General features: G+C 43.5%; 1 protein-coding gene across 1 annotated transcript in view; it reads right to left on the reverse strand.

Moving 5' to 3' along the window:
* Window positions 1-24,241, reverse strand: part of DERL1 (derlin 1) — a 191,895-nt gene that overhangs the window by 69,375 nt on the left and 98,279 nt on the right. The window contains exon 6 of the mRNA XM_069621572.1: window positions 12,651-12,703. Within this exon, the coding sequence (XP_069477673.1) occupies window positions 12,651-12,703 (53 nt within the window). The remainder of the gene's footprint in view (window positions 1-12,650; window positions 12,704-24,241) is intronic.

Raw genomic sequence — 24,241 nt, forward strand, 5'->3', positions numbered from 1 at the left:
GGCTGATAAATGGCGTTTGGCCGCTCGCATGTTTCCCTGCAAATTGCTTGTTACCGGGGGTGCAGAGTCGTGGCAATACTGTTTAATGCAAAACATAATTTGTTAAGAAGCAGGTGCTTGCAGATAAGGAAGGGCGATATGTGGGGTTGTCAGGAACTTTGGGGGGGATCCCCCGTCACCCACTTTTGTATCTGTGGGCCCAATGATGACCAGTGTTCCTTTCTTAACCGCCTTTTTCAAACCATAGCACAGCTTGCGGATGGTGAATTGTTTCTTGGCACAGATTTCAATGCTGTAATGGACCCGGTGAGGGATCGCACCTCACCGGCCTCCTCCACGTGCATCAGTTTCGGCAGCTTCCCTTTCCCAAGGGGTTCGAGATTTGGGTTTGGAGGATTCCTGGCAACATCCACATCCAAGCGACAGGGACTATGCACTAGATACCGTCCTTGAGGCTACCATTGGGAGCAAAATTAATTCAGATCATGCTTTACTTACAGTCTCAAATGGGTCAGTTTCACAGCCCAGGCCTCCCTTTTGGCACATTAACAATGCTATGTTGAGAGATCCTCTTGTTGAGGAGAAGGTGAGGGACCCTATTATTCCGTATTTTCATACAGGGGAGGTTTCCCTGGGTTCGGTGTGGGAAGCATGTAAAACTGTGATTAGGGGTGAATCAGTTTATCTGCCACACCATAGTGATAATACCGAATCAAAAAATCTCGAAAACAAAAATCTCGAATACAAAAGGCCGAAAAAAAAATATCGAATTTTTTTTCAATGTGTTTTTTTTCAAAATGGGGGGTTCCCCCCCTACCCCCCTTTTTTTCATTTTTTTTATTTTACCCCTTTTTTTTTTACTTACCTGACCCCAAAAACATATATAAATAAATAAATAAAAAATGTGATATTTTTTTTTCCGAGATTTTTGTTTCGGGCTTTTTGTCATTCGAGATTTTGTTTGAGATTTTGACTGACCACCCTGCCACACATCGTAAGTTACTACATAAACAGATTTCCACTCTTGAGACACGCGTTCAGGCTTTGGAACAAGAACATAAGTGGACAGGCGCACAGAGGACCCATCGTCAGCTGAGGAATGATATAGGGGTAATGGAGACTTTGCTTACAGGGGAAGCGACTAAGTCCCTTCTACGCACTAAACAATTCTAATACTCAAAGAATAATGAGGCCAATAGAGTGTTAGCGTGGAAAACTGCCCCGTTTCCAAACTAGAAATTATATATGTCTCAGGGAGCCGGGGGGGCTAAGGGGGGTGGAAACTATGTTCTGACGAGGGTACCCAGTTGAACATCGTCACCGACTATTATACTACCCTTTTGCAGGCCGAGTCCTTAAATACTGAGCAACAGCAATATTTACAACGCTCGTCTCTCTCCGTTCTTACAGAGGAAGATAAGCAACAGCTTGAGCGCCCTATTAGGAGGTGGTTTTGCTCCATCTTTTTATAAGAAATGTACAGCTCAGTTGGTGCCACCGCTCACACGGCTATTCAACAATTTTTGGGTGACTAGCTCGGTGACCTTTCTTATGGTGGGATCTCATCTTGCCCCGTTGCTCAAGACTGGAAAGGACCCGCAAGGCTGTTTGGCATATCGTTCGATACCTGTTCTGAATTATGATGCACACATTTATTTTAATGTTTTAGCCTGCCGCCTTGCCCCCTTGCTTACTGGGTTGGTGGGCCTGGACCAATCATGTTTTGTCCTTGACCATCAGGCTCAGGATAACATCTGAATGTTAATTAATGCTGTGGATTGGTGTACTAAGAAGAATATTCCGATGGCTCACCTGTTGCTTGTAGCGATTAAGGCTTTCAACAGCATTATCTGGTCCTACCTAACTGCACTTGAAAAGCTTTTGGTCCCAACTTCAGCAAATTGATCCTTGCAAATTCTGCATCAATTAAAATGAATCAGACTCTCTGTCCCAATCCCTCTTCATCGAGGCACAAGCCAGGATTACCCACTATCTCCACTTCTTTTTTCCTTAGCGCTCAAACGATTTGGCACAAATGTGCGATGACTAACCCAGTGTCCACTCTCCCTGAGATTACCACATAACTAGATGTTTTTTGAGGGGTCTCCGGGTACACCATTAACTATGCACAATCTGCCACTCTTAATATTTCTATACCCTGAGCAGACCTTGTTCCCTTACAAAGTGCCTATCCATTCAGGTGGAAGATAAACTTAAATACCTGGAAGTTTAAATTACCCATTCTCATGATGCCCTGTCAGAATTTTCTGTCTCTCCTCTGTGAGCTGTACAAAGACCTGGAGCAATGGAAGCATACCACGATATCCTGGTTTGGTAGATGTACGACTATTAAAATTAATGTACTGCCTTGATTACTCTTCATCTCACACCTGATTGCTTACAATGTTATGTACCCACTTGTTTCCCCTCATTGCTGGAGAGGGTGTGTGGCGGTCGGATCCATGGCTCATATTTGCTATCATTTCCCTATAATAAAACTCTATTGGGCAGTGTTAATCGTATTGATCAAACAAATTGTGGGTCTTCAGCTTCCCCTGGATCCCTTAGTGGTTCTGTTGTGGGACATGGATTATCAAGACGTCTACACCATTGGGGACCCCCATTCAGTGCTATCCACTCATATGCTTACAGCCGCTAAGCTAACCATTGCCAATATTGGAGAAAGGAGGCTCCCTCCCTTAACATTTGGTGGGCAAAAATCTGGCATGTTTGCGCCATGGAGAAGATTACAACTACCATGACTGGTTAACCAAGTATAGGCGCATATGGGGCCCTTTTGTTACCTCAAATGATTATAATGCGCAAGTCCCACACCATGATAATCGTTTTTCGTTACTATAGATAAAGAGACCCTATAGGTGGGAAAGATGGATGCTATCCTGAACCCTTGTCCCCGCACCCCCCCCTTCTTCTTGGCCCTTGGACATATTGACCTTATACAGCAGCAAATGACTGTTAGGGAGAATTCTCTTAAATGTGCCAATCCCCTTCACCTTAGAGACCGACCCCCTGCAACTTTGCGGGATTTTGAGGACTTGATCTTTTTACCTGGAAAGAGTGGGAGCCTTTTTTCCCCCACTCTCATGTATTTTGATGTGCGTTTTACTCGTGTTCTTTGATTATGGAGTTTTAAACAACTCCATAGGCATCATCTTTTTATGTGCGTTACACAGCACCCTCAGTGCAGTGACATAGGGATGTTTTTTAGACTTCTAAAAGGTTTAAATACCTTCTCTGGGAAAACTACTGTTTCCCAGAGAATGTAAGGTTAAATTGACTTTACTAGTCTTTTTAAATTCCTAGACCTAGCACACACCATCTTCCTATAGATTGCTGGAGGGGTTACATAGTATCCCCTATGTCTAGAAACTCATGTAGCAGTCAAATGTTACCCTTTCCTATCGAAATGGCTGGTGGCAGTGGTTTTACAACGAACTACCATGATTTTTCCCGACTGCGAACATCGGTAGCTAAAAATCGCAGGAGCCATGTTTTTCAAGATGGAGCCTTAAGGCCCTTTGTGTAAACAGGTCCCGGTCTACCTTTTTCGACATTTCTTTTTGGAAAGGTCCTTCTAAGGTTCGTCTCTGCACGCCAAACCAGGTTTGGTCCCTTTGTTTCTATGCCTTTGGCAGGCTTCAGGACTGAAGACCGCCTCTGGCGTCAGAGTGTCTGGGGTGGGCAGGAAGTGAGGGAGATGCTCGAAACTCTGTGCTTAGTCTCCTAGGAGACCCAAATGCACTGTGGCGTGATTGGCTGACTGTCCGGCAAGGACAGCCACCCTGCTGGGTGAGCGACAGCTAGGCTGGAATGAAAGGGAGAAAACTGTTTAAAAGGCAAGTCTCTTGGACTTGAAAGCAGAGTCGACCACTGGAACGAAAGAACCGAAGAAAAGTTGGAAGAGTACAGCTGCTGCAATTCCTGGACCGTTGGCTTGCACGGGGAAGCCCTGCTGCAGGTGCAAATTGCCAAGTTCATCTCGACAGAGAAGCCCCTTCAAGAACGACTTCTTCCTTTGAGTTGTTGGGACAAACCAACTCAAACCACCTGGATACCATTCTCGAAGCTGGTTAGGATTAACCAGGGGGAAGGATACCAGCTTGTGTGCTCGACGACAGCTACTCGAACTGAAGATCGTCCATTTTGCCAGCTTGTTTGACTAGTCCTCGTGCAGTGCAGGAGTCCCCCGACGTCCTCCATCTTGTCCCCATGACTGGGGCTCAGGAACAGCGAGATCTGCAGGAGCTGCCAGGAACCAACGTCTTCAGCTGCAGAATTTCTTCACATTAAGGTACTGTGCCAACCAGATTAAGAGAACTTACCTCTCGCAGTGAAAGTTCGTGCAACTTTCCCAACTTGCAGGCCTAATCAGCTTGTGACCCAACATATGATTCTTTTTCGTACAAACTACTTCTGAGAACTTTGGCAAAGACTTTACCGTTTACTACAAGAACTGCTCTTTCCTATCCAAGACACTAGTCCATTGACTTTGGCCTAGGCCCAGGCCCATTCAACTGAATCAAGTCCTCTAATGAACTGAAACTATTTGCACTGCTTAAGAAAGTATTTGTGGTTTATTTTATTAACTTGTGCCTTTTTACTTCCATTTAAAGTAACTGAAATGCCATTTTGCTCATATTTCAGGGGAGTCTAATTTACTCAAACATATTGGTTTGGTATTGAAGTGTATTTGTGTATGATATTAAGTTGCCTCCTTCTAGTGAAGGTTTTCCAAATGACTGTGTAATGAATTAAGTGTTTTACCAAGAAACCTTGAGTGTAAGTGTCTACTTCAACCACTGTGATTGTAAGACCTCTGTGTAACATCCTTTTACTGCTCACATTCCCTCTTGAGATAAGCCTGGCTGCTCAGCTCGCTACCAAAAACTGTGTAGTGCAGACTTATACCAAAGGTTGGTTTTGCTTACACCTGTAGTCTTAATTGTATGTGGTGGTCCTAGAGAGTACTACATGCAATTCTGCCCAACACTGACTTTGATGCTTTTTTCTTTCTGTTTGGATTTGTGTCTTTTCCACCTTTTGCCTCATTAACTGCTCATGTGTTTGTAATGATACTATGGATGTCACTATTTCTTTGTTATACCTCTTCCTTATTGTTATTTGTTTGTTTGATTTGATATATTGCCAGTTTTGTTTTCTCCATTTGATAAACTGTAAAATCCAATAAATATTGTGGGCGGGACAAAGACCGATATACAAATGGATATTCCTCCTTTGTGAAAAGTACAGTGAGCAAAAAGCGATGGGTGCGGACTCTCAAAGTGGGAAAAAAAAAGAAATAAACCACAGAACAGGTTATCATGCCATGTTCTTTCTAGAGAGGGGTGCCTGCTACCTTTTTTGTATTTTTCCAATAAATATATGGTTAAAATAATATGGGATACATTACTCACCATAATCTTATTTCTGATGCTTGTATATGCTTAGATTCACATGCTCTGCATAGTCCGACATCTAGTGGTAAAGGCGGAGCACTACAAGATTGGTTTACAAAACTCAAAAATGGATGTCGACGGGGCGCGTTAGTAATACTATCCCTAGTGAGACGTGTTCTGTATCCATGGCCCTTCACACATCTCGGTCCCTCAGATTGATTGTTTCTGACATAAGGTTGCATGAAGTTAGAGGTAGTACAGATGTGATAAAGCAGAAACTGTGATAGACCAGAAAACATCTATGCACCTTCTACTCAAGTAGGGAAGGAAGGGTGGGCGCATGTAAATCTAAGCAGATACAAGCATCAGAAATATGAGAACGGTGAGTATTGGATTGCTTCCGAGGCTTGTGGATCTGCTTAGAACAAATGCTCTGCATAGATTAGTGAGCAGTATATGGAGGAGGTGGGATGTGAGAAGGTACAGCGGCAAATAGATGTTTTAGCACTGCTTGTCCCACCTGTGAATCTGCTTTAGAGTGAATGTCAATGCAATAATGCTGTGTGAAAGTATGAATGGAACACCATGTAGCAGCTTTGCAAATGGCGTCTAGAGGGATGTTTGCAATGAAGGCTAAGGTAGCTCCGGTACCTCTGGTAGAGTGAGCCCTGGTAGTGAAAGGTAAAACTCTTTTGGATAGGGAATAGCAGAGCTCTATGCACTGGACTATTCATTTGGAGATGGCGTTCTTCGATATACGATTGCCCTCTCCCAGGTGCTATGGAAACAAAGAGATGGTCTGCTTTCCTTAGAGGTTTACTTTTGTTCACATATTACAAAACTGCCCTGCGTACATCGAGTGTATCGAGGCTTCGCTCAGCTGAGTTAGATGGATTTTGAAAGGAGGTAAGAAGTTCTATGGATTGATTAATATGGAAGTTTGAAATGAACTTAGGTGAAAACCTTGGATGTTTTCTGAGGACAACCTTGTATTTGTGGATTATGAAAAAAGGGTCTTGTACGGACAAAGCCTGTAGCTCACAGACTTGTCTTCTAGGAGGTGATGGCTACTAGGAATGCAGTTTTGTAAGTCAGAGTTTTTAGGCTGACCTTGTGCATAGGCTCAAAGGGTGGACTCATGAGCTTGGAGAGCACGACATTGAGATCCCAAACCGGTGGAGGAAGGGTATAGCCTCTTTACCCCTTCCATGAATCCTTTAATGACAGGAACTTTCCACCAGTACACCTTGTTTTATGAAGTGGTGTAAGCTGACAGGGCCACCAGGTGTACCTTTATGAGTTGAATACTAGGCTGGAGTCAAGTAATGTAGAAGGTTAGCTGGGGGACATGCTGTTGGGTTTACGGTTTGTGACCTGCACCATACCACAAATCTCTTCGACTTATTGAAATAGCAGTATCGGGTGTTTGGTTTCTGTGCCTCTTTTAGGATATCCATACACCTTCGTGGAAGATTTAAGTGACCAAATTCTAGGACTTCAGGAGCCGAGATGCCAAGTTCATAGATTGGGGGCGAGGATGAAGTGATGCTCCCTTGTGTTGTGTTAGCATGTTGTATGGGCACGGGAGCTTGATTGGGTCGCACACCGCCAGTTTGAGCAGATGTCGAAACCAAGGTTGTCTCACCCACATAGGAGCAACAGGGATTAGAGTAACCTGTTCCTGGTGCATCTTGTGCACTATTTTGCTCAAGAGTGGGTTGTTGGGGGGGTGGGGGGGGGGTGCAGAGGTGGGGCAGTAAGCACATTTCCCTGACCAGTTCATCCACAGCTCGTTCCCCCTGTGACACTGTTGGGGAAACCTGGACGCAAAGTCAGGGCATTGCACGTTTAGGCTTGTGGCGAAGAAGTCTAATGGGGGCGGTGACCCCATTGTGAGAATATTCCATCTAGGATATCTTTGTCGAGTTGCCACTCATGTTCTTCTGGTAGAGGTTATCGGCTTAGAGTGTCTGCCAGAGAATTGAGTTCCCCTGGAACATGTATGTTGAGAGGTTGGGAGCATGTTCCGCTTGAGTGCCCACCTCCATATTTTTTGGGAGGGCTTGGACAGACTTTGACAGTGTGTGCCTCCCTGCTCGTTTATGTAGAACATGGCTTTGGTGCGGTCTGTAAGGACTTGCACTGTTTGATTTGTAAGATGTTGCTGAAAGGCTTGAAGAGCCTTGAGGACTGCCAAACGTTCTAGGAAGTTGATGTGTCTTTGGGCTGTAGCACGTGTCCATTGGCTGTGGGCTGGGTGGTGAAGGAAGTGAGTCCCCCCCCCCATCTGGCGAGTGAGGAGTTTGTAGTTAGGATCGCTTGTGCTGGTGGAATGCAGAAGGGTTTTCCTTTCAGCAGGTTGTCCCTGGACCACCAGCAAAGAGCCTGTACCAGGGTTAGCGAAACAACCCTTAGATAGTCCCACTGACAGCTTGCCCGAGATCATTGTTTCGCCAACCATTCCTGCATTGGGCGCATGCGTGCATGTGGCATCAGTGGATGCATGAGGGCATCATCCTGAGTAAGCGCATTGCTTTGCGTACAGTTATCTGGCAACCGGTCTTGTAGTGAGGTACTTGCAGCAGCAGGTTTTGTACGCTCGTTTGACGGGAAAGCCAGCTCCTCTTTTGTCTTTAGAATAGCTCAGAGAATTGTTTTATTTGGCTGGGGACTAGACTTTATTTCTTTTCGTTGATGGAGAAGCCCAGATTGAAAAGGTCTATTGTCTTTTGTGTGTTTTGCTTGCAAATTTGAGGAGATTTCCAGTAATTAGCCAATCGTCCAGATAAGGGTATACTGGGATTGACTCTCTGCGCAGGTGTGCCATCACTACTGCGAGCACCTTGTAATTGTTCATTTATAACATGCTTAATACCCAGAGGTTTCTAAGCGCTGACCCGGGGATCGAACCTGTGTTCACTGCGTTGTCTTGCTTCCAAGGCGAGGTTGTTGCCCTTGAGCTATCCTCCCGAGACGAATCCTCCCTCTGTGAATACTCTTGGCGCTGAGGCAATGCCGAAGGGGAGTGCTTTGAACTGGTAGTAAACTCCTGCTATCTTGAAATGCAGATATTTCCTGTGCGGAGGGAGCAATGAAATATGAAAGTATGCATCTTTCATATCCAATGTTGCCATGTAGTCCCCAGTTTTAAAGAGGGGGATTACTTCTTGAAGCGTGGTCATGCGAAACATTTGGGGTTTGACATATTTGTTTGCAGGGCGCACATCTAGTACTGGGTGAATGGAAAGGTCTTTCTTTGGCAGAAGGAAGTACGTCGAAAAAATACCCTTGTTTACCCGATTTGCTGGGACGATCTCTATGGCGTCCTTTACTTCTTCTAATAGTATGCACCTTTCTTCTGGTGTAATTCTTCTCTGTCTTGGCAGGTGGTGGACAACACCTGCTTGTCTGACATTATCCCCTCCCATGCGTGGGTGAAGGGTGAAACTCAACCTCCTATTGGAGTCGCATTCGCGGGGACCTGTAGCGGTGTGCCATTGTTTGGGAGGGGTGGAGCTTCTCCCAGGAGAGGTTCTGCCTCTTCCACTAGATCTTTTATTTCCTCTTTGAAAGCCAAAAGAAGAAGATTGTCCTTGCAATTGGCCCAGGTTGAAGACTGTCCGCCTAGAGTGTATCCAGTAGAGCGCTGTGAACCCTGTCCCTGAAACCTTCTGGAGTTTGAGGAGCCCCATTGTATGTAGGGCTTGTTTGTTAACTGGCCAAGGGATTTAAGGGTGTTGTGTGATAATATTACCTGCTTGAATCATTTTTGTGATGTGTTTTTAGGCCTACAATAAAAAGAAAAAAAAAAACGGTGTATTTTTGTACTCACCAGTAGAATCATTGTTTATTTCACTGTGTGGACTCTGAGAAACCAAAGGGTGTCTCACCCGCTAGTCCTCTGGGACTTAAGTTGGCCAGGACATGGCCATCGCCTTTGGATCTAGTTCCTGGGGGTGGACCAGTGCGGGAGGATCACCTGGGTGAGGGATCTTCAGGGAGTGGGGGTGAGGCAACCAATGGCAAGACGCAGTATTCCCCCCTCTTTTGTTTATCTGATCCATCCTATTTTTAAGGTTCTTCCGAAGTCCCAAGGCCCCCTTTTTTAGACAATCACTGGGCCGAGGAAGTGGGTGACAGAGTAACAAGGCTAACCCTTACATATCTCATTGGACATGCCCCGCTGATCGGGCCAGGCAAAGTCAGACACTTGACTTAAAACACATACATCTGATACCCATTAGCTCTCCCACACGGATAAAAGGCGGAACATAGAGACACACTCTGAGCAAGGTGGAACACGAGAAGTAGCAGAACTTCCGGGGCAAAGGCGAACCTACTGGAGCAGAGCAACGGATAGAGGGACGAGAACCAGGGTTAAAGGAACCCATGAGCTCTCTGCAGGAGGTCGTTGCCTCCAGAGAACCGTAAGATACGTGGAGAAGTCCAAATCCCAGACAAGAAGACTGCATGGTGTTTCAAAGGCGCCCGCGACCCTCCCGGGAGAACGAAAGAGTTGGGGAGGCGAGGCTAAGCCTATGGTATAAGCCTGGACTCGTGGATTAAATGGCAAAGACAAGAAAAGAATGCACACAGCCGGTGATTTGGCGAGCAAGATGAAAGACCAGTGTGTGTTAAGGAAATATTGAAGTGGCAACAATATATCTTACAGTTGAAGGCTACACACGTGTGGACGAGACGTGAACTGTGTTGAACTTGAAATTTAGTGCCAACTGTGCAGCCAATGATACAGGGTAGCGACGTGGTCCGGCGAAAGGAAGTAGCCCACTCGAAAGACTCAGCAAAAGGTGAAATGTTTTCGTTACAAAGCAACAAAGTGAATAAACTTTAAAAAGTGTGATAATCAAGAATGACACCGGCAGAAGGGGAAGTGGAAAGTGAATATTGAACTCTTGTGCTTATAATATTGAACTACATATACCAAAAAACATTGGGGCAAATAACACAAGAGTGCGAGCTAAAGGCAAATTTAAAGTGGTCCTGTGGATGTCTATAGTAAAAGCTTTGCACATTCGAAAGTATTCGACATCAGGAAAAGATTAGAGCCTGACTGAGGGAGACTGGAAGTGTGATAAGTTAGGGGAAGGGAACCCCTAGCGAATGTGAATAAAGCTTGGGGAAGGTAACCCCTACAAGTGCTGTGGTTGAGAGGTCCAAGCCCGACAGAGGGAGACCTGTGTGAACTTTTGGTTGAACTTTGAACCCTTTTTGTTGAACTGGTATGCTGAGAAAGTGACTAACGTGAAGGCCAGGCGGGCCTCGATCCACATTTTGAACTGCTTTGTTTTGAGAACCTCAGCCAGTGTTTCATCCCGTCTACAGGGACTGCCTTACTCTGCTGTCCAACGTGCAGAGGAGAGTTGACTCAGCCACTTTGATTTTTTATATTCTAACTGATTTTCCTTGCATACATATTCCCCATTGCACACTTTTTGTGTAAGAGGTAGGGCTGGCATTCGGTTTTGTTACTATAGGCCATTTTGATTTGACAGAGCGACTAGGACAGCGTTTTCTTTATCATTTGATGGTAGAGACTACTCCTATCTTAGGTATTGGGCAAAGTAGGATTTTTTCTACCCCGAGAATTGAATTAAGGTTTTACAAATTGTACCTTTTGTGTAAGTGTCATACTTGTGATACCATGCCTGCCTTACAGGAGTCATTGTCGACGCTTGACCCCTCTTCCCCCCCCAACCACTCCTGAGGTTTAGCCTCGACCACTCTTCCACACTTACATCAATTGGTTTGGCTAAACTCCCAGAGTTACCCTGTTCACTATAATTAGGGTGTTGTTAACAGTCAAAAATATTCAAGCGAAAATAGATCAATTAGCCTTCCTGATGAAGCGAATGCAAATGAAACTATGCACATTTTCCATTAAGCCCCTTTTTCTATTCTATGTGGGGAAAGTGATACCGAAGATTATGTACGCTATGGAAATTGACTGTTGCTTTTGATATCGATTGGAAGGCAGACTTTGGAAGGTCTTCGGTCTGCCCTCTTGTCTCCAGATAGCTTCACCACGATTTGAATGGAGTCTTCTGTCATTGCAGTACTAATCCAATTGGCCTGTACTATCCTTTGTTGTTAAAATTGTGTCAATGAAAGGACCTTTGTATATGAATCTAAATGAGTGTATGATGAAGAAAGGTTCACCACTCCGGGACATGATGTTAGAGACTCGCAGAGACTTTTAGCAGACATTGATAAAGACTAAAGATTACGTGGACAATCCACTGAGCAGAAAGAAGGTAATAAAGGAGAGAGACTGGATTGCAACCATTGATCGGACAAGAGGATACAAACTGTATTCAAGCTTCTCAATGGTTGATAAACCAGTTGGACAAATACCAAACTAACTTGGTCAATCTTCGTGTCCCGTCACAAGATAGCAGTTCCTAAGATTTCGTCTGAACCTTTTGCCAACGGGTGAGGTAAAATGTGCACAAAGCGATCAAAAGAACAGGGAGCACAACACCTGCATACGTTGTAATAGGGAGGATAAATCAGAAACTTTGCATCACATACTGGTTAAATGTTCGGCTGTAAGAACAACATTTTTGGGCTGTTTCTTTTGCTCCTCGAGTACACCTGTCAATGTAGAGGACTTATGGAATCGCATGTGTGTGGGATCATAATTATTTTCACTGCATGCCATTGTACAAATGTTGACTGAATTGGGTCTATTTATATAAATGGATGATACATTTGGTACTGGATTATAGGGAAGATAATTTTAATTATGTGGAGTTTTATGGAAATGTTTTATTTTGAAAAATGTAGACTACATATGTGTGTGTAAGATCACATTTTGATCAAATTCACAATACAAAAAAACATTTTTTTTAAAATCAGGGTGTCCTCCTAAATTATGTCCACCAGACCAGATTTTAGAAATCCATCTTAATAGATTTTCACCCAATGGGCTAAATGAGAAATATTTCCATATCACTGCTTTCTAACAAATCATTGTCAAAGTAGGTTAAAGTCAAATGATGACCACCGAGCACAGAATACAATAAAAACTAATGTTTTCTCCATTAATCACATGCATATAAATATTCTAGATAGGTTTACATCAACAAGTTTTGCCAAGACATGGCAGTATTATAAAACAGACTGTAAAACACAAATTAGAAGTAGCACATTTTGGTACAAACAATGCTCATCACCCCTCAGGTGTCATTTGAACAGTGGCCTGTAAATACTTACGATCCGCTAAGGATATAGTTGAAACCAAGAATGACCCACGGGAGGTAACAGGCCTATTGGAAAACATACAAAAAAGCCAATAAACATTGAGAACAAAGCAATGCATACCAGGTTTAAACACAAAACCTATACTGAGTTTAAGTTTCTCTGTTCCACGAGTGGGAAAGTCATGCAGAGCTTTTTTTCTTGGAATTCTGGGATTTCTAGTTCTAAAGTTACAAATGGAAAACATAACACTCTGAGCCCCAGAAAAAAAAAATACACGGGACTGGGTGGCTTTCATGGAACTGAAAACATGAGGGTTCTGAATTTTATTAACCTAGGAATGGGTCATCAGTTAAATAAAGTAGTTATACTTAATATTTAAGCTCATATTTCCAGGTGTGTGTACGGATGATGTAATGTCCTCTAGCACATTGAAGCGTCTGTTTTTTGATAGATGGAATTACAATAATGATCTCGGACCAAATAAATCGGACATACTCAAAGAATATGGCTAAGTACTACTTTATTATCAATTTAATAAAACCGGTTCAAATGGCAGACATCATACTGATGCATGCGCTCTCACACAGAAGCTTGATTACATGGAGGTCTTATACCCAAATAGGCAACATCTACAACGTCATTCTACATGGCAAAATACAAAACCTACCAAGGGAAGGGATTGGTTAAGGGAACATTATCTACTTATAGAACATATGAGGATTAGTACCTCATTGGCTACCCCTCATCTGTAGGGCACGTCATGAACTACCTCTAAATACGTATAGTGTAGATTATAGCGGACAAAACAGTGGATTGGTCTATGCTACATTTCACGTTCGGTTGTACCTCAACCCCACTAATTGGTTGGCATACTATCCCAACCTTGGACTTTCAGCTCTTTAGCAGCAGTTACGTGAAACGAAACTTAGGTGTTTGAATCCCAAAGACTACTCCCCATTTTCCGAATTAGTCCATCTCTCATCGGTAGGACTTCTGCCAAATTCAAATTCATCTATGAAGAATGTGCCGCATTCAGGCCATATCCATGTACTCCCTTTGTGCTCTGTGCTTATCCCTCGAAACAGCATCTTCACTGTTAGGGAGAATTCTCAGAAATGTGCCAAGTCCTCTCTACCTTAGAGACACCCAGCACTTTTGCTGTACTCTAGGACTTTTGATTTTTAACCTGGAGAGAGTGAGACTCTTTTTCACACTCTCTCATGTGTTTTTCTGTATTTGAACTCAGTTTCTTTTTGATTATGAAGTTTATTGAACTCCATAGGCATCATCTTTACATTGTGTCACACAGAACCTTCAGTGCAGTGGCTCAGGGGAGTCTGCCAGATTTCCCAAAGGTTTAAATACTGTCTCTTGGTGAAACTACTGTTTCCAAGAGCAGTGAAGTGAAAATGACTGTACTTACATTTGTAATTTCTAGACCCAGCACACACTATCTTATCATAGGGTGCTGAAGGGGTTACTTAATATCCTCTTTGTCCAGTTTCTCATGTAACAATTTTATGTTACCCTTTCTACAATTAATGAATGGTGGAAGTGGTTTACTTTTTACTACCATTGTGTTTTACTGCGGGCTGTGTTCGCAGCTGCAGTAAGGCACCCATCGGTGCCCATTGTGTCAAAATGGGCCCCTGTCATCTTCTTTCGCCATTTCTTGCTGGAAAAGGTCCTTCTTGAGATTTACTCAGGGCCAAACCAGTTTTGGTCCCTTTGTTCATTTTGTCTTTGGCGGGATTCACAAGTGAAGCCCGCCTCTGGCTCCAGTATGTCTGGCAGGGGCAGGAAGTAAGGGAGGTGCCTAAAACTCCCTGTGCTTAATCACCTTGGTTACAGGAAAGCAGCCAAAGGGTGATTGCTGTGTGATTGACAGCTAGTCTGGAATGAATGGGAGAAACCTGCATAAAAGACAAGGCTTTTTGGATTGGAAGGCAGAGTCAACCACTGACAAAGGAATCTGAACAAGACTTGGAAGAGACGCGTGCTGCAACTCCAGGATCGTTGGTTTGCCAGTTGAAGCCCTGCTGCTGTGCTGAAGCTCCAAATTCGTTTCGACCAGAAAAGCCCTGCAAGGATGACTTCTCCCCTTGAGTTGGTGGGACCAATCAACTCCAAAGTGAACTCGTTTGGACATCCTCTCGGAGCTGGCTGTACTTCCACTGCTGTTAGAGCTGAAGTGCCAGGGAGAGGAACACCAAATGGAGTGCATCACGTTTAAGTCGGACACGAGCTTGTGGAAGAGTCCCCCGGACTCCCAGTAAGCAGGACTGACCAAGCCAGAGCCACCAAAGAGTGTTGGACCCCAGATGCGAGGAAAGTCCAAAGTGGTTTCAGAAAGACCGCAGTGGTGCCATTTGCTGGGAAGCGAGGAGTTCACACCGCGAAGTGCTGGTGAATTGAAGTTTGTCCTTTTCTGCTGCTGACTGTCCACAGTGCAGTGCAGGAGTCCCCAGACGTTGCCTTCCCTCTAGTCCCCACGACTGAGGCCCAGGAACAAAACGATCTGCAGAGCTGCACAGGAAGAGAAGTCAGCTGGAACCATTTCTTCTAACCAAAGGTACTGTAAAGTTTGAGAGGACTTGCTGCTTGTTGTTGAATCCTTACTTGTTCTCAGTTGAGACTTGTCTTGGTTGCTTCTGTAGAGTTGCTTGCATCTTCTACTTCTCACAAGCCTCCCAGCTTGTGGCCCTACATTGATTCTACTTTTTCTACAAAGACTTCTAAAACATTGTGAAAGACTTTTACTTACCTGCAAGAAGTGCTTCAGCTCATCTAGACTTTTGCTCAATTGACATTGGCTGGCTCCCTGAATGACTTCTTCCCTCCGACATTGCGCTTTACCTTTCGTGGTTCAAAAATACTTACCTGCTTCAGAATAATTGTGTGATCTCTTGTGTTATTCTATAACCACTCTTCTTTGACACCATTCTAAGTATTGCTCTAAACACAACAATGATATATTAATGTCCACAGTTTCCTAACTATTTAAGTCACCTAAAAGGTGTAGGAAGTGTCTGTGTGCCATCCCCAATGGGTATTTGCTGTTTTAGAGAAACTAATAGTGTATTTTGGAGTGTATTTGTGTGTTACTTATATATTGCCCCTTCTGAACAAGGCTTATTCAAACAGACTGTTAAATACACTAATAATTGTTTAATCAAGAGACCTTGAGTATAAGTGTTTATTTGGATACTTGTCACTGTGAATCTCTGTGTAACCACCCTACTGCTCACACTGACCCCTCTTGATATAAGCCTGGCTGCTCAGCCACACTACACACCTGTGTAGTACAGACTTATACCAAAGGTTGGGTTACTATTGCCAAGAGGACAAGGTTGTTGTAGTGCACACAAAGGGCACTGCACCGAATCTTGCCTAACATTCACACTGGGCCAACCTTGATTCATCATCGGCTCTGCACACAGAGCGGTTTTTCTGCGTCGCCCGATTCTACAGCCTCGGCCTGTTTGAGGGACGTTGGCTCACGTTTAACTTAACCAATATACTTTTTTCCTACTATGGCCGTTCTTGCCAGGTTATGTATTCCTCTATAGCAATCTTCTATAAGTTTTCTTTTTTACCTTGCGTTGCTGCGTATTTACAGTTATTGGTTAGTAAGTTACTTCATCTTCTTTGTTTCCATGATTACTTAGCTTTAGGTACATGTTACTCTTAGTGCTTCAGTTGTTACTCAAGTATTTTCTTATCTTTCAGCATAGGTTCATATATCTTCTTTATGACATCACTTTGTCTCGAGTAACGTGGTGTCATATTAGTTCCACCTGACCACGTGCATTTACAGAGTGTGGCCGTACGTTGCAGGACACTGGAGGTATACCTCCATACCTCCACTTACCACACTGGAGGTAAAAACATAGTGTTGTCGAGTACCATTAATTTCCGCGGTTGGTTGACCGTGTGTATAGCTCGATTGTGAAGTCCAAATATGGAGCTTACACACGTTGTGGGGTACTCCGTTACACAGAACAAGCTCCGAGGGATGTATTTGTGAATTTATGACTGCAAAGACGTGGCCACTACAGGGTCCCTTTTTGTTTTGTTGTTCACAGCTGCAACTTTAATGGGGAGAGTGACATGCTCATTTGAAAGGTGATGTTTCAAATAAGAATTTCATTACACCACGACGGACGTTTTGAAAATTGAAGCTTCCACGTTACAGAGGTAATCGTTATGCACATTTAAGTGGGGTGAACTGGTGTTTGGGATAGTAGGTGGTTGAACTCAGTTGCTTAATTGTGTGTTTAGATCCAATACACCTTGGCCATGGTTATGTCTCCATGTTGATTTTAATGTTTATACAGATATCTTTGGGATATTAATAAGCATTGTGGAACGACAGACTTGCTCTATTAAAAAGAGACTTGTGGCGATTGATTGTGGACCATGACACGCCGTAGACACATTGTCTTTTTATGATATAGGACTGGTTCGTTTGTGACCTTTACCTAGTCCCTGGCACACTGATTAATTACAGGGTGCGTGGGAGTGTTGTAGCTATTGGTTAGCTTTTTCCTCACTTCAGTTTACTAAGGTGTTTTTGTTGTCTTTTATAGGTTTATATATTCGTAGAAATTGAAATATACATCGACCCTGATCACATGGTGTTGAAAACGTTTTTAAGAAAAGATACCCCTGAAGAATGTTCGTGCATTCAGAGCAAAGAAGAACTGAAACATGTTGGGAAATGTTTTTTTAAGAGACACTTTAGAGTGCCTAGTTGTGTATGTTTACATCATTAGTGCATGTGAATTGTTAGATGTTGTTATTTTGGTGTAATTGTGATTTATATGTACATGTTATACCCAGCATGTGGGTGAAGAAATGGGTGCATTTTTTATGAATGTTTTAGGAATTTTTCTATTTTTGAATTAAATGTATTACAATCATATGTATAAGAATTGCAGTGTCCATTCTCTCAGGGCTGTCAGTGCCAGGACAATCTTTAGCACCAAACTACTGCAGATGAGTGATTTTGTGTTGAACTGCATACCTTTCTCCTTTATGTATGGATATCACTTTGTCTTTGTCAGATTTCACTGCAACGTCCATCCATAACATACATGAATACAGTGACATCTTGCCAGGCAACATCCTTCCATGCAGCATCCTTCCACATTTTCAGTGTGAGGGTACATTTGGTATGGCTGCCTGAGTGCATAATGTATCTCATACACTCGATGTGGTACAGGAACGATGCAGGCGGTCCCATTTATTGCTTTTAACCAATTGTTCCAATATGCAGGCGTCGAGTGGGTAGGAACTGTTAAGATGGCGGCTACCTGCTCCTCTACAGTACATTGCATTTACAATCACCAGAACTTGGATGCTCCGCCGCAGAGTGATAATAGCCACCTTTCCACTGTTAGAATGACCTCTAGGAGTACCAGACAAACTCTTACTAGCTTTTTGGGTATGTGTTTAGGTGTGGGTGTCTCACCCTACTATTGTGGAAGGTCTTTGGAAGAAAGAAAATAATGGCACTGATTTTTTTTACAAATATAAAACAAACTTAAGAGGGAAAGATAGATTTGTCCTCAATACTTGGTGTTTTCACAGGTCTTGCACTGTTTTTCACAAGCACAAAGCGCTAGTGGCTAGATCTGACAGGATCTATGTTGTGAAAGGCAGTGGTTGCCAGTAGTGGTGGGGTGATGTGGGTGTTTTTTGCAGAAGGTGGAAGGGGGGGGCTCAGATGGAGAGAGGTGGGCATCTCCCCATGCATTTTTGCAGTGAAACGTCCTTTAAAAAAAAAATATAACTATCAAATGGACCCAAGCAAACTGCTTAAAGGCATGGTCTAGTAAAAAACGTTATTTAAAAAATAAAAAAAATAAAAAAATACTAGCATTCTCTTTTTTAAAACTTCCTATGTAAAATTTTGAGCTATTCAAGCTCAAATTTCGCAAAAGCAAGCACATGGGCGCATCCATTTTGTGAAATGGATGCCCTCCTGTGCTGGCTTTTGCGGCACTAATGAAGGAAAAGCCAGCCAGCTGTAGTAAACAAAAGCTACCGCTGGGCAGACACAAAGAAACATCATATATCAGTTACCAGTGGCTGTGTGCACTGTTGCCTGCAGCATACATGGCTCATGAGCTGACACTTTGCTTGGTCTGTCCCCGAACACACATTGTAGAGTAGAGCTCATGGAAGCTGGAATCAACTAAAATGGCATAATAAAGTGTACAAACACTTTGTTGTGCGAATTGAAATCTACATTGCCAATACCTCAAAGGGAGATGTTGCATGGAAAACTGTTTAGGTAAAGAAAGATTCCACTGTAGGAATTGAAGTTCACATTCCCAATACCTCGGAGTGTGAAGTCGAGTGAAGACTTATTCAAGGTGAAAACAAACGTCATACTAGAAACAGCAGTCCACCATCCTAGAATACTTGGAGAAAGGTACTGAGCATATCAAGACCATATACTGGTATGGGACATGTGGCTAGCTTAAAACGATAACCCCGTCCCAACTTTTATATACGCTACTAAATACCTCATTTGAGATACATAAATTTGAGTTTAGCAGGATGGAACACAATCTTAAGTTGCTCTGGCAGGGTAAAAACACTTCTACTGGCGCTTACCACCTTGTGCAGGACAGTCTGGAAGGCAAACACCAAAGCTGCATCAAAGTTGCCTATGGCCAATTATGAAGCTGCGTTGAGTATGAAGTCCTGAACTATGTTCCTGCTCTGCCTTCGGTCACCTTTGCAAGAATATTTTCATATCAGTTTGTATTTCTATTTTCAAAAAAACAAAAGTTCCCTGTCTACACCCTCTACACACAGTTTCCTTATCAGGCATTCATCTGGACCATCAACTGATAAGAGTCCATATTTAATTTGTGCCACAGTATGGGTTTAGCAGGATCCTCTATTTTACCCATTGAACAAACACCAGGTCATACAATGAATGTCTTAATATGGGTTTCACCCCCGCATTGGGGCGGTAATGACCGGTAACGGCCCACCAGCCCGAGCCAAGGTAGGACCAAGCAAAGTGAGCGCCTTGGTGAGGGCCATTGCCACTGGATGAGGAGAAGGGAAATGTTCTGGAGTCCTGCTGTATGGTAGGGCTATAATTGTGCAGGAGGCTATATTCGTCGTCGGCCAAGGCAGGGTTCTTCTGCAAGTTATCTGCTTAACCTACCCTATTTACAATTCTGTAACAGAATTACAGGCGTCTACTGCTAAAACGATAACCTTGACTCTCAAAGAAGTGGGACATATGCTTTCTAGGGGGATGGGGTGCTAAAACTCTGATGAACTGCTGGATGCATGGTTTCATGTACTTTTGGCTGTTTGGGGGGAAGCAACTGTATGAGGTGGAACACAAGACCCAAGATATTACAGAGGTCAAGGACTAGTTGCACTTCGGAGAGTGCGCCCCATGGAGGAAACAAACACCAGAAGAGCATTTTAAATGCAACCCCCATGAAACACACACACATTTCCCAAAACATATATTCCAATTGAAGACTGCTACTCTGCTGGGCATTTAAGAAATCAAAATAATTCCAACAATTGACATTTCATACTCATCACAAAAATAACTGTTCAAACAAAAAATAAAAATGTGAATCGAGAGCACGGTTATAAAACCTTATCTGAAGCACCTCCACTACTTACTCGAAGACAAATACTGCATCCTACAGCATTTTCCCTTGATAATGCCAAACCCTCTATAAAGGTTTAAAAATTGTGCCCCTCAATTTACCAAGATACAGTATTTTTGAAAAAGAACACATTGAAGACATAGCTACATTAGAGCTAACAAAGCAGCATTTGATTAAAACAGAAGAGGGTTTGCTAACTAACCAAGTCTGGTATGGCAAATCATATCAATTCCCCCAAGTAGCTGTGAATATGAGTCAACCAGCTACAACCAATTTCCATTCTTCGATTATAAAAAAATAAAAATATGCGGGTGATGAATTTACTACTGCCCCACAGGAGTACAGGGATGAGAGGTGTGGCTTTTAAGCACCTACTCAACCTCACACTACTACTAAAACAGCAATGACCTCAATCATAAAGGTGAAACCAGCACAAAATGAATGGTATACCTTTTAGTATGGGCTTTGTGCAGGCCATAATATGTCATAGGATATTAGCCAACAAGGAAGAAGCATCCAAAACAATATCACAGTAATTACTATAGTATCTATAGGATTTATTTTGGGACTAGAGCACCAATATAAAATAAATGTTCAACCACAGTCCTATAAAAATAGGAGTAACTAAAATAAAGTGACAGATATTAAAAACAATAATACTAAAACACTAACTACCCCCCCTTGAAAGAAGATCAGGGTGCACAATTTCCACTCGCCACTAGCTAGTAATATTTGACTCTTGAGGAGTAAGAAATTGTATGTTGCGTGTATGTATAGAACGGAGGTGACGCGTGCGTTAAGGTTGGTTAGTAGCCTGGAACCTTTCAATTTGTTGGCCCCTGATGCGATTAACAATGCAGACATTGGGAGAAAAGGGCACTCTGAGCATTGAAGAGCAGGGCTAAATCATCTTGTTGAATAATTGAGCAAGTTCAAGAATATGTATTTAAAGGCATACAATAGGTCTTGAATGTCTCTAGGTCCCAGAGAAGAAGGTTAAGATGTAGAACTACAGATTTGTACTTCATCTTCTTTCAGGAACTCAACAGCATCAAGCCGTGTTTCTGGGCACTTTCTGTTGCATTGATAAGGACTTGAGCTGTCTCGATGGGATTCTACAAAGTCGTGCGGTTCGACAGGAGAAAACAGGTTCAGGATTGAAGAAGCTTGGGCCAGGAAGGCCATGTTTGGGTCGGCATGGATTTAAAGTTCTTGAAGAGGCTCCATGTTAAGTGTCAAAGACAGCTATATTGGGTCTTTGCAGTGTCTTCAATTAGTTTGGAAGACACATACCAGCTTGAAATTGCCGAAAGCTAAAAGGCAGCTTCTTTTGGTTCTTGGGGAGCTGTAGAGCCCTTCATCAGAACCCTGAGGAAAGGGGAGGACAACCACCCTGCTGGGTGATTGACAGCCTGGGGCTGTGAATGAATGGGAACTCGCTTAAAAGGTGAGTTTTGACCACTGGACGACAACATCTGTCAAAGACGTGAAGAGACGCCAGCAGCACCCTCCTGGACCATGAAGTACCCGGCGAAGCCCTGCAGCTGTGCCGACCCCGTTTTCGTTTCGACTGGAAAGACCGCACAGGACAAATGACTCCCTTCGGCTGGTGGTACCAACTAGCTTAATTTTGGCGCAACCCCCGACTTGCTGTGACTTTCCAAGGCTGCAGAATCCCAATGCCCGGGGGACCCCTGACCATTATATAGAGTGGATTGTCTTTGGAAGTACAAATCCGGCCAAAACCTTTTGGGCATTTAGAGGACCCTACAGAAGCATGATATCTTCATCCAGAGTCCCCTCACCAGTGCCAGGGCCAAGGGATCAAGTAACTTCCAACCTGTAGCTAGCTGTTCGTTCTTCTTTGGCGCTGAGAAAAAAGCATCAGAACCACAAAAGGCTGCTGAATCATGGAGAATCCATTGCGGCCAGTCCCTCTCTCGAGTGCTGTCGCAGAAGCCCGCCAGACGTCCTCCCTTTCGTCACGACAAACAAGGGTGTGCTACACTGCAACAGGAAGGCATCCAGTTGGAACCAATTCTTCAATTCACAGGTACTGTGCGGCTTGGGGTACATCTACCTTATACCAACTGTGGCGCTTCCTAGCTTGGAGAGTACTATTTTAAACCCTTTTGAGTTGACCACAACTCTTGCACTGGCTTTCCAGCTTGTGCTTCTTCAATGTGGCTCCTCTTGAGCTAAGAAGAAAGCATCAGAACTTTGAACTGGCCCATTGACCTTGGCTGTTCTAGCTCCCGAAAGACCCCCGTCTGAACCCATTGGCTTTTGCAGTGCTTGTTCCCTTACAGGTTTTAATTGTTGAACACTATTATTGCTGGGAAGAAAAACTGCCTACATCCCTCTGGGAGAATCCAACTGTTTTCCTACTTACAAAGTATGTTCTGACTTTACCCTTTTCCCTCCTTAAAACTCAATAATGCAATGGTGATCACCAAGTGTTATTACTGACCTCAAATGACCTCCCTCAGTGTACTGGAATATGTATAACATAAGAAATGTTTACTCACCTACTTTATTGCTCTTGTTGAACTGAATCCTAACTGAGGGATCAATGTTACTATTAGTTGCTGCTTTATAAAGATTGTCCATTTATATATATATATATATATATATACACACACATATATATATAATACATTACTCACCGTAATCGTATTTCTGATGCTTGTATCTGCTTAGATTCACATGCTGTGCATAGGCCGACATCTAGTGGAAGCTGCGGAGTATTACAGTTTGTTTTTCGAAACTCGAAAATGGGCGTCGACACAGGCGTGCCAGTAATACTATCCCTAGTGTGACGTCCACTGTACCCAAGATCCCTCACGCATCTAGGATCCTCAGATTGTATTTTTTCTGACATGAGGTAGCATGAGGACTAGCGTGAGTACAGATAATCCAAGCAGATAGACAGAAAGGTAAGACTACCAGCAATCATGCGCCTTCTCTCGGAGGGGAGGAAGGGTGGGTCGCATGTGAATCTAAGCAGATACAAGCATCAGAAATACGATTACGGTGAGTAATGTATCCCTTCTGAGGCTTGTGGAATCTGCTTAGATCACATGCTGTGCATAGATTAGCGAGCAGTACCAGAAGAAGGAGGTGGGATGTGAGAAGGGTCATGAGCAAACAGGTGTCTTAGAACCGCTTGTCCCACTTGTGTATCTGTCTTGGAATGAGTGTCAATGCAGTAATGCTGAGTAAAAGTGTGAATAGAGCTCCAAGTAGCTGCTTTGCAAATGGTGTCGAGGGGAACATTTGCAATGAAAGCCAGAGTGGCCCCAATGCCTCTAGTAGAGTGGGCTCTTGGCATAAAAGGCAGAGTCTTTTCAGAAAGAGAGTAACACAGCTGTATACAGTTGATAATCCACTTCGAGATAGCGCCTTTAGAGACGCGATCTCCCTCTCTGCCTGTAGCTACGGAGACAAACAGATGATCTGTTTTCCTTAGCGGTCTGGTTTTATTTACATAGTAGAGGACCGCCCTACGCACATCTAGGGTGTGTAGTTTCACCTCAGCCGAGCTTTGCGGGTTCTGGAAGAAAGCCGGAAGCTCGATGGACTGGTTTACATGGAATTTTGATATAAATTTAGGTGAGAACCTAGGGTGTGTGCGTAAAACCAGTTTGTCCTTGTGGATAGTAAAGAAAGGATCCTGCACTGACAGAGCCTGAATTTCACTGACCCTTCTTATAGAGGTAATGGCTACTAAGAAGGCCGTTTTATAAGTCAGGTGTTTGAGACTACTTTTATGCATGGGTTCGAAAGGGGGGCCCATGAGCTTAGCTAGCACCACATTAAGGTCCCATCCTGGCGGTGGGTTAGAAATAGGAGGGTGAAGTCTCTTTACTCCTTCCATGAAGGCTTTAACTACTGGTACTTTCCACCACGACACCTTGTTATGGGAAGTGGTGTAAGCCGAGAGGGCTG

Source organism: Ambystoma mexicanum, chromosome 5q, assembly GCF_040938575.1.
Source record: "Ambystoma mexicanum isolate Mex_15411 chromosome 5q, UKY_AmexF1_1, whole genome shotgun sequence".
NCBI lineage: Eukaryota > Metazoa > Chordata > Amphibia > Caudata > Ambystomatidae > Ambystoma > Ambystoma mexicanum.